We start from the raw sequence: 11,478 nt of genomic DNA, 5'->3' as shown, positions 1-11,478 counted from the left end.
GTTTGTATTATCTTTGTTTTGGTCTTTATATTTTGAATGCATTTCAAATAGAGGAATTAGATTCTATTTTTAAAAACCAAAAAACTAAATTAAAAAGATTTTCTTTTATTTACATCAATTAGCAAGTCATAAATGACGTTCGAAAAAAATGTTTCAAATTTAAGAGATTGACATAAAATATTTATGTTACGTAACATCGCAACAATGTTAAGTGTAGCCAAATTCTTTTACATTAGAGCATTCATATACGGATTTTAACACAGTTATATGTGACAAACTACATTTATATGTAGAAGTAACGTAATTTTTTTATATAAAATTTATTTAATATATATTTTTTAAATAAACATAGCACGCTACCGCTACTTCAACACGCACGTATAATATCTCAATCCGTGAATTTTTTTCAATGTGTTTATTTCACTGTATGTGTAACAAGAAGACTTATGGACTTTATATTTATGGACTTCTGTTGTGATTACGATGTTTTTCGTTGACATAAAAAAGGATATTTTTTATATACATTCAAGCTGAATTTAAAGTGTTCAATAACTGTCTAAAAAATTTTTAATCACCGCTAGTATTTTGGTGCCTACAAATTTTAGTTACGTTGTATTTTATTTGGATGAATGATTTAAATAATAGCATCTATGAAAATAATTTATCAAGAAGTAATTATTAATGTTTAGAAAAATACACAGATGGAAACCCAACCACGGTCTAAATTCTGTTCATGTTTATTATTTCGCAGTCAAATGGGGGAGAAGCAGAGGTGATACACTATTTTACGCGAAAAAAATAAACTTCAATTTTGTCACCCCATAAAATAGGTTCACAAAGCTTTTAGCCTTTGGTAAACCTTTGGTTTCTCGCACTTTACATCTAGCTTAAAGCTAATCATTTTAATGGTGCGATATTGGAATTACGACCATTAGTAGACAAATTATTTTAATGGTAAACATTTTGTGGTTCAATATCGTTACCGTTTAAACCGTTATGGCGTTAATATTTAATAGTTCATAACTTTCATATATTTGTGTAAAACATTTTTATTGTTTTAATTAAGGGGTAACCTTATATAAAATCCAAACCTCTTTCGAATTTATAAACAAAAGTTTTACGTAAATGTAAACATACCTATTATGGTCCAGTACACACAATGCTGAATTCGATTTCGTAATTACGATATAACCAGTGCATTGCTACATTGCAGTATTTAATGCATTGTAAATTATTTTCATAAAGATATTTTTTCATATGATGTACTAGAATAAGTGTTTTAATTAAGATAAAAATAAATTGAAGAATAATGAAATATACGTTTTTAATGTTACCTATTGTGACAATATTTTGTGGGCATTCTGATAGAAATGATACAAATGTGTTCATTGCGTATGGCAGTCATAGTGATGCTGAAGCAAAGGTTATACCGAAAACGGTCATTGAAACTGGAAGCACCAAACATGAACCAATTACGACAATAATGTATGACGAACCAGTAGAAGATGTTGTATTTGTACCGAATGATAAACCCGTGTTTCGTAATGAGGACATGTTTGATAATGTCAGAATAAGCGACGTTATCGATAAAACAAAAACTAGTGACTTAATGCGAAATAGAAATATTAAAATGGCAGATACGGGTGAGTCATGACTATATTATCGATCGTTTCATTTCTGTTAACAACTAAAAATTAAATTAAAATTATCCTTTGTTGTTATTTTAACTTACAAACACTGTTTCATAATTTAAACTTACAAACATTGTTTTTTGTTGTTACATATTTTAATTGATTAACTGATTCTTGTTTTCGTTCGCCGATAACGAATTGCTAATGTTCTTTTCCTGACGGGTTATGGTTAGAGAGTTCGACCGGCCTCTCATTAAATGAAAAGCATTAGTTCTGCTGTTGTTTAATGAAGATAATGATATGTATATTATTGTTATATGTATATTATTATGATGATATGTATATAATGTTGATGTCATAATCTCTTAAAGTAATGCCTAATTCTTTTTGGAATTTTTGTTTCATGTAGTTAATCAGTTCTGTTGTTAAATTTTCCCCTCCTTCAATTCCTATATTATTATGTTGTTGCTATCTGGCTTACAAGTAGAGAACCCTAGAAAGCGCGGCGCCACAGGGAAATGCCACCGATGAAAGTTATATGGTCACTTACAAAGGTTCTGTTACGCACGCCCGCGCAACACTAAGTACCTAGGCGACCAGGCTCCCCAGACCCCTCAGGCACTAGCACCCCCTCCAGCACCAAAGACCCCTAAGGCACCCGCGCAACCACCGGCAGTCGGCCTAGCAGCCAATCTACAACTTTTTTTGCAACTTTTCGAATATTTTGGACGGGTGGTACAGACTTTTGCCGACAAGCGGAGGGCCTCCGACCCGCATATTAGCAATGGGTCAGCACGGGCACGTTAAGTGTCGTTGGTGCGTACCAAGCCTAAGACTACTAATGGGCTAAAGCCACGCTCTTTGTCTGTCGCTGCGTACAATACGAACGGCCTCTCTCCGCAGATAGATCTGGTGCAGTACTTCATAGTAAAGCATCAGATAGATATACTTTTAGTGCAAGAGTCCTTCTTGAAACCATGCAACATAATTAGAAACGACCCCCTCTCCACCTGAGGAGGTACATTTATCTACTACAGAAGGGCTCTTCATTGCATCCCCCTTGATCCTACCCAACTACATAATATAGAAGCGTCAATGTATCAGGTGAGTATGACAAACCATCAGCCCATCTTACTAGCATCCGTTTACTTATCCCCAGCAAAAAGGCTAGAAGAGAGCGACTTTCGAACTCGGTCTGACTACGAACTCGGTCTTTCTGGCCTTAACCGCAAGCACCCCCGATGGAAATCCCCATGAGGAAACGCTTGACGACACAATTTACATCAACTGACGAACAATTTAAACATAAAGATTACCGCTACTCTTAATCCGACGCAATACCCCTTCCATGACTGCTCACAAGACAGACCGGATGTGCTCAACATAGTCTTCCTAAAGAACATAACACTCCATTTACATTCGATCGAGGGGCTATTCCAGGTAAATTGACACCACAGACCAGTACTAATCCAGCTAGGACTCCCTTAAACCGCAGCAATCCAAACAAAAACTATTATCTGCTATATAACCTGCTAAAACATCTCCTATAGTCATACTCCTATCCCAAATCTTAGACTACAAAACTCAGCAGAAAATGGGAAGACCGCCATGACACAAAATTTCTACACCAACACACATCGCTTTCGCCGGCGATGAAGAGGTCACTTTTCATACACGTCACTTCGGCTTTCTGCCATCGGGGGGCATCAGACAGTCCCATCACCCGCTGCCATCCTCCCCTTCAACGACGTCCTAAACCGAGGTCCAGCCTCTTAGAGGCAAAATGGGGACTGGTGTGGCCCCCGGACCCTTCAGGCCCGAATTTAACGGGTAGGTCCGAAAGGGCCACCCATCCGTCCCGGTGACGCTATCAAAGCCATTAGAGCTAACAGCTACAGTCAAGTCGATACTAAAAAAATATGTTAACAGGAATAAGTGAACCAAATAAAGTAAATCAAAAACTTCTTTAGCCTCCTTCTTCCTGGCAATTTATCCCAGCATTAGCCAGGGTCTGCCTTCCTGCTCAAACCTCCACTTTGCAAGGTCTTTGGCATTCTCGGTGGTAAGTCCATTGGCTCTCATATCCTGCTTCACGGTGTCCAGCCATCGCTTTCTTGGGCGTCCTGGGGGTCTTGTCCAGGGACCGACATATCAAGGCAATTTTTTCTGACGTAGTTCTCAGGCCGGCGTGCAACGTGGCCATACCATCTCAGGCGACTCTCTTGAAGCTTATCTGCTACGTCACGGACTCCAAGACTATCTCGGATAAATGTGTTACGTGTACGGTCAGCCCGCGTAACGCCACACATCCACCTCAACATCTTTATCCCCGAGACGTGAAGCTCCTGAGTGTGCCTGGACAGTGCTGGCCAAAATTCGCTGCCATATAACAGAACCGGTCGGATTATGCTCTTGTATATTAGTCCCTTGAGCTTGAGCGGTATTCTGCGGTCGCAGACTACACCTGTGACCTCACACCATTTCGCCCAAGCAGTGCTGATCCGGGCTTGGACATCGTGATCGATGCCTCCGGACTCATGCAGAATGGATCCAAGGTACCTGAACTTTTCCAACTTAACGGCTGGTTCAGGACCTATATAGATAGTGCAGGAGTCCGGGCTTCCGCAAGCCATGTACTCGGTCTTCGTCACATTTAGTTTAAGACCACCGTTCTCAAGCGTACCCTTCCAGAGGTTCACCCTTCGCTCTAGCATCAACCTGCTCTCATCAATGAGCGCTATGTCATCGGCATACATCATCAGCCATGGAGGCTGGTCCTGGATGTTAGCCGAGACAGTGTCCAGCACTACATTGAACAAGAAGGGGCTAAGAGCCGAGCCTTGGTGAACCCCTACTAAGATCGGAAAGGGTTTTGTACCGCCAACAGCAGTCCTAACCATAAAAACGGAATCGCGGTACATGTCTCTGAGGATGTCAATATAGGCCTCAGGGATCCCTTTGAATCGCAATGCCCACCAGATACATTGACGAGGCACGCAGTCAAAGGCCTTCTGTAGACCTAGGAACGCAACATGCAGAGCTCTCCTTTTTTCCCTGTATGCCTCCATCAGAGTTCTGAAGGCAAAAATGGCGTCCAAGGTGCCGATCCTGGCTGAAATCCATATTGACATTCTGAGACAGTACACTCTCGGTGGAACCTGAAGTCGATCATGCGCTCAAAGAGCTTCATGGTGTGACTCATTATCTTAACGCCCCTATAACTACTACAATCTTGAACACTGCCCCTGCCTTTGTATATAGGGGTAATGTAACTATAACACCACTGATGTGACATAGTCCCAGTGTTCAAGACGCGATTAAAAAGGTCCATCATTATGAGCACACCAAGGGAGTCCAATGATTTCCACGCTTCGATCGGAATATCGTCAGGTCCCACCGCTTTCCGATTTTTCATGCGTCGAAGACAATTCCGAGTTTCATCAGGTGTTATCAGGGCAATAAGTCCAAGATTAGGAGGTGGTTCGGTTGGAAAACTGCACGGGTGCTGAGTATTTAGCTACTCCTTGAAGTAGCATCTCCATCTCTCCTTCACAGAGGCATGATTACACAGCAGCGTGCCTTGGGAATCTTTGACGCTAAGACATTTTGCGATATCTTGCGTCGTCTTATCCCGAGCTCGTGCCAATTTGTAAATGAGCTTCTGCCCCTCCGCAGTTTCAAGTGTATCATATAACGGTAATAACCTATTATTGTGGGCTCTGGCAACATCCCTTTTACTGGCACGTTTCGCTGCTATGTACTCTAGTCTTGCTTGCTGCCACTTCTTAAAGGCAGTCTTCTTTTCACGAAATACTTCCTGCACTTCTTCCTTCCACCACTATGTCTCCCTGTCAATGACCCGTCCTCCCTTAGAAAGGCCTAGAACTCGTTTACCTGCTGTGATAATTGCTGACTGGGCTCGATTCCAAACTTCCTGAGCAGTTTCGGTATTAGTCGATAGATTTTGACTCTGAACCTCTGCCCGAAAGCTGGTCTGCATCGTTCCATTCAGCAACCACCACCTGATCCGAGGCTTACGTTTCTCGGCTACTTTCTTTTTCCAGGTAACGACATAGTCCATGACAAAAAGACGATGTTGGGCCGTCAAGCTTTCACCAGGAATGACTTTACAGTGAGTCACCTTGCCGATATGACACCGTCTGGTCAGCAGATAATCTATTATGGTTAAGTGGGACCCGCTCTTATACGTGATAAGGTGCTGTGGAGTCTTTTGGAAGAACGTGTTCACGACGGCTAAGTCAGACGCAATACAGGTTCTGAGAATATTTTCTCCCTCTGCATTGCGGCGACCATGACCAAAACCACCGTGTACACGATAAAACGTTTCCGCAGCCCTACCTACGTGGCCATTTAAGTCCCCCCCAACTATGATTACTTCTGCAGCTGGTATAGCACATAGAACCTCTTCAAATTGCTCCCAGAATGACTCTTTTTCGGACCCGCTACATCCCGCCCGAGGAGTATAAGCAGTGATCAAGTTAGTAATCACTCCCTCGATCAGTACCCGCACCCGCATCAGGCGGTCGCAGCGACGGTCAACTTCAAAAAGACCATTCCGAAGCTCTTCAGATAGCACTACCGCTACACCAGCTTTACCTGAAGGCGACCCAGTATATATCACCCAGTAAGTAACCCTGTCCGATGTTCCGAGACCTATTGCCCTTCCAGCGAGTTTCCTGGAGGAACGCACACTGGACCCGACGTCCCATGAGTACATCTGCGAGTTCTCTGCATCGTCCGGTTAGAGAGCCAGTATTCCACGTTGCAAAGCGGAGTTTCCTTTGGGGTACTGACGTCTTTAGCCGTGCCCGTACTTGACAAGGTAGCCCTTGCCCACTTATCGCAGGTGTAGGGCAATGTGCCTGCGCGTCGTTTATCGGCGACGCCCAGTCCATTTACGTTGTCAACTATGTGAGTGGCTAGGAGTGGTTTTAACGGAGCGACTGCCGTCTGACCTCCAAAACTCCGTTTTAGGGGTAAAACCAGGAAAGGAAAAGATAGAGAAGGGGGCAATGAGGTTACGAAGGGGAATGGGGGAGGTACAGGACACCACCTTCATGGACTGAGAATAAAGGTATGAAAGTGGAGGCTCGAGAATCCGGGGTCGTGTACCCGTATGCCCAAGGCTAAATATCGGAAAAATACTTTGTAGGACACCCTCCTGATTTAGCCTATCAGAATATATTACGCTATTTATTCGTCACAAACACTTATATAATATTTTTCAGAATCACCTCTTGGAGAAATTTTGTTTATATCTGGGCGAAACAACGAGAACGTTGAAAAACCTTTAGCGTTCGAAAAAAAAACGGAGTTAAATAAAAACTCTGAAATAATAAGAACAAGTCGGAAGAAAACTTCGAATAAAAAATTAAATTGCAAGAATCTTGATTGCAATAGTACAGTTTCGTCTGTTTGTGGAGGCAAAGAAGAAAATAAGCAATGGAAGTATCGATTATTCCTCAATGATTGTTTCTTTAGAAAGGTTAATTGTGGATTCCAAAATGAAATAAATAGTAAGTGTAGATTATGATATGCACACATTAATTTGAACTGTTTGCAGTCTATTTAACTTTGATCATTGTTTCATTACAGGATACTCAGTAGTTTCTATGGATTACTGCAAAGGTATTGCACGGCATGGTTCTAGAGTCCCCATACCAATGTACATGCCAGGTCCGAGACTAAAAGACAAGAACATTGATACAAGACGAAGTATTGTTTCTAGAAGGTAACGTAAATATTCATATCTGTCAATTTTCGTTGCACTCCTTAATTTTACGAGTAAATAAAATCCGGAAATATACTTTAAAGACAACATTATATCAATGTCTATTTTATAACAGTCTTAAAAGGATTTTACCATTAAAAAATTATTTCTTTCTTCTTATAACAAACCCATAACATAACATATAACATGATTCCTAATAATTTTGAAATAATGCAAAAAAGGTCTCTAAAACTCATGTCTCACTTATTTCCTATCGTAATATGTATTAGAAATATTGAAATAAATAGCAATATTTAAAAAAACAATTTCTTTTCATATGTATACTTTGATCTCTAACAATTCCACACAAAACAATGTCATCTTTTGATGTTGAATTTTTTATTAGACAACATTCGCCATCAAATCAAACATGCCTTGTAACACAACAAATAAGCCTTATTGGATAATATATGTTCCTCATACAATACTTTATGTATTTTTAATAGGTCTTTGACCAAGAGTGTAGAAGGTCGTAATTGTGACCATGAATGTCCTGCCTCCTGTACTGATGATTACAAGCCCCAATGCGCTATAAATGCTGCCGGTGCAAAAAAGGTATTTCTGAACCACTGTCAACTAGATTTGAATTCCTGTTCGCATAAACTTGGTTAGTAATATTTTTTTATAATAATGTATTAAATTTTATGGCAATAACTAAAATAAAATTATTTTCTAGCTTGGCATCTTAGACCGCTATCAGAATGCGTGGGTGGACGCAAAGCTGATATGACACAAAACAGAGGCTTCATCGGTTGGATGCAGCGTGTTGGCATAGTCGATAAGAAAGGCAAATTAGTTTTAACATAGTGAAGTGAATGTGTTGGAAGAAAGTAGTGTAAACCTGATAATAGAGAACAGTGAATATTAGTTTATAGCAAATATAAGCAAACCAATATAACATCGAGAGCAGTTTCGTTTAAAATCAATATATATATTTATATAAATGTAGATTTTGGTAGTTCCTACTTTTTGGATATAAAAATTTTATGAAATAATATCGGTTGAAGTATATTTTACTCAACAAATCTTAACAAGAAGTGTTATTTCAATAAACAACCCACACCAAGCTACAATAACAATACTCTCTTGGATAGGATCAACAATGAATACAATATATTAAGAATTGTTAGAAAACTAACGTAGTTTACCTACTTCTATATACTGTTCGTATAGTTGTCGGGAGGCGTAAATTCCTCCTGTTTTATGAAATTCCAAAGTAATAAAGTGAAATATTAAAGTCTATTATTATTATGTGCAATATTTACCATATCCCAAAAGACATACAAATGAATAATAATTTTATTTTTAAATAACTTTCAACCTCTCTGAATTAGAACTCATCTTAACTAGCCGAACGAAAATGATTTTAAATAACGTTTTAACTAAAAGCTTGATAACAATAAGAATTTATAAAGCCTTGAATATCGTTTAAATGTTAGATGAAAATATAATTAAAACTGCATTTACGTATAGCCATGGGTCGATACTTCTGGTATCGAGTTGAAGTAAATTAGAGTTTAAATTGAAATTTGAATAGATTTACGATCTAATCTAACATTCCTGAACCAGGGGTTAGCTTTGTTGGTGCGCCAGTAAATTCTAAATTGCAATAAAGTTGATTCACAAGATGCTTGACCTCTTATTGGAAGTCGAAATTTCGTTTAAGCTTATTGATTTTTGAAATAACGCACTAAAAGTCAAATATAAAAGTTATCGGAGTATACTTTTATATTGGTGAAATATATATGTGTTGGTGACGGAAGAGGCGGAACGCAGAGGAGAGGTAGTGTTGGCGGTGTCGTTGGACATCGCCAACGCCTTCAACAGCCTCCCACACAGCGCGATACAGGCGGCACTCGTATACTTCGGAGTGCCCCTGTATCTGAGGAGGCTGTTAGGCAGCTACCTCTCCCAGAGGAGGGTGGCAGTCGAGAACCGGAGGGGGTCCATAGAGTGGTGGACAGTCGACAACGGCGTTCCACAGGGTTCGGTATTGGGACCTGTCCTGTGGAACGTCGGGTATGACTGGGTCCTGCGGAGCCGCCTCCTCCCCGGGATGGGTGTCATATGCTACGCTGATGACACCCTCGTCTTATCCCGGGGACGGAGCTACAAGGAGGCGGCGCGGCTGGCCGAGGTCGGAACTGCTCTCGTGGTCAGCCGCATAGAGAGGTTGGGGCTTCGGGTCAGAATCGACAAGACCGAAGCCCTCCTCTTCCGTGGGACTGGGCGGAAAGGACCCCCGCCGGGTGCCACCCTCCTCATAGGAGGAGGGAGGGTCAGGGTGAGCCCTACCATGAAATATCTGGGGCTCACCCTTGACGGAGGGTGGACCTTCGTGCCCCATTTCAGAGAGTTGGTGCCGAAGGTCATGAGGACGGCAGGTGCGCTGGGGAAATTCCTCCCGAACCTCGGAGGTCCCAGCGCAGCTTGCAGGCGGCTATACTCTGGGGTCTGTCGGAGTATAGCCACGTACGGTGCTCCCGTTTGGGCTGATCGCCCGATGAGCCGCGGGGTCAAGGCCCTTCTGCGCTCCGCGCAAAGGGCGCCCGCGGTGAGGGTGGTTAGGGGGTACCGTACGGTCTCCTGGGCCGCAGCGACGGCTCTTGCCGGCGATCCGCCTTGGGATCTTGTGGCGTCGGTTCTGGCCGAGGTGTTCTCTTACGTCTCGGGTAGGAGGGCTCTCGGAGAGAACCCTTCGACAGAGGAGATCCGGGCGGTTCGCCGGCAGGGGGAGTCGCGCCTTATGCGGGAGTGGGGGGAGGACCTGGCGGGGCAGCCGTACGGTAAACGTACAACGGCTGCGCTCCGTCCGGTCCTAGAGCGTTGGATGAGGCGGAAACGCAAGCCTCTCACTTTCCGTCTGACGCAGGTTTTCACCGGGCACGGCTGCTTCGGTGACTACTTGTGTCGGGTGGCCAGGAGAGAGCCGGAAGGAGGCTGCCATGAGTGCGGCGCTGCGGTGGACACAGCCCAGCACACCCTCGAGGTGTGCCCGAGATGGGCTGCGCAGCGCCAAGACCTTGTGGCGGCACTCGGCGGAGTGGACTTGTCGCTTTCGAGTGTCGCGGAGAAGATGCTCGAGAGTGACAGGTCCTGGATGGCGGTGTCCTCCTTCTGTGAGACGGTCATGTCCACGAAGGAGGCATCTGAGCGGGAACGGGAGGTTGCGGCTGATGCACCCTCCCTCCGCAGACGACGGACGGGGGCGCGCCGGGGGCGATATCAACGCCTCCTCCAATAGCGCCCCTGCGCCCCGGGCTGGGGTCGGGCTGGTAACCCGGCTCCTGTGAAAGCCCGGCGTCGTCGGGGCGATCCTAATTGCCGGGATCGCCCCCTTTCTCCGAGGCAGTAAGTCCGGTCTTTGCCAGGACCGGCCAGTCGCTGGTGTGCCCTGTCGCTGACAGATCCGGGGTGCACCAACATAGCGGCCGATGGCTTTCGCAGTGGTTTTAGTGAGTAGGGACCTGCCCAGGTCGAGTCTCACACATCCTCTCCGGCCCCACCAAGGCCGGTGAGACGGCTCGTAAAAAGAGTTTCCCTGCGTCATCAAAAAAAAAAAAAAAAAAAAAAAAATATATATGTGTTAGTGTTTTGTTGCATTTGATAACTGTTGAAAATATCGACGATTTTATAGAACTAGTGAAAAACACCCTCTAATTAATTCCTAAATACAAGGTAAATAACAAAAACATTATAGAAAAACATACACATGCATGAAGAATTTAACGCTGGCAATGTATAAAACATTAATTAAGTAATTAACGATCCGTTTCCTTCTGCTCGAAGGAACTGGTTCAATTTACGACGTAATTGTAATGTCACCTCTAATTTAATTGTACAAATAGATTGTGTAAGCAAAGGTATAGAGGCGTATTTCTAATATTACAACAGCGTTCTTACCTACTGTTAACTAAATTTACAATACTTATGTAAGCTCTGTTAATAATACATATTACGTTACCCAGTTTATTGTATTTCTGTGGTTAAATAAATTGTTTCACTATTATTCTCTTTTCACACGTGTAGAATTAAGTATATCTCTTATACTGAGAG

At 42.7% G+C, this 11,478-nt stretch overlaps 1 protein-coding gene across 2 annotated transcripts; it reads left to right on the top strand.

The window, feature by feature from the left end:
- Positions 1 to 1,186: 1,186 nt before the first annotated feature.
- Positions 1,187 to 9,172, top strand: LOC116768036 (uncharacterized). 2 transcript variants are annotated; one of them, XM_061523644.1, is made up of 5 exons: positions 1,187 to 1,643; positions 6,881 to 7,168; positions 7,248 to 7,383; positions 7,869 to 7,977; positions 8,099 to 9,172. In XM_061523644.1, exons 1-5 carry the CDS (start codon positions 1,310 to 1,312, stop codon positions 8,150 to 8,152), a joined length of 921 nt encoding a protein of 306 aa, XP_061379628.1. In that variant the 5' UTR covers positions 1,187 to 1,309; the 3' UTR covers positions 8,153 to 9,172. The 2 variants fall into 2 exon arrangements, with proteins under 2 accessions (XP_061379628.1, XP_061379627.1); XM_061523643.1 differs by having other exon boundaries at positions 7,869 to 8,029.
- Positions 9,173 to 11,478: the final 2,306 nt, after the last annotated feature.

The sequence above is a fragment of the Danaus plexippus genome, chromosome 19 (genome assembly GCF_018135715.1).
Source record: "Danaus plexippus chromosome 19, MEX_DaPlex, whole genome shotgun sequence".
Classification (NCBI taxonomy): domain Eukaryota; kingdom Metazoa; phylum Arthropoda; class Insecta; order Lepidoptera; family Nymphalidae; genus Danaus; species Danaus plexippus.
This window is presented reverse-complemented; position numbering and strand designations above follow the sequence as displayed.

Excerpts from the sequence above, each read along its gene's own strand:
- LOC116768036 (XM_061523643.1), top strand. The coding sequence starts at position 1,310 with ATGAAATATACGTTTTTAATGTTACCTATTGTGACAATATTTTGTGGG. Across the intron at positions 7,384-7,868 it reads CGAAGTATTGTTTCTAGAAG|GTCTTTGACCAAGAGTGTAG; the intron begins GTAACGTAAATA and ends TATTTTTAATAG. Across the intron at positions 8,030-8,098 it reads TTCCTGTTCGCATAAACTTG|CTTGGCATCTTAGACCGCTA; the intron begins GTTAGTAATATT and ends ATTATTTTCTAG.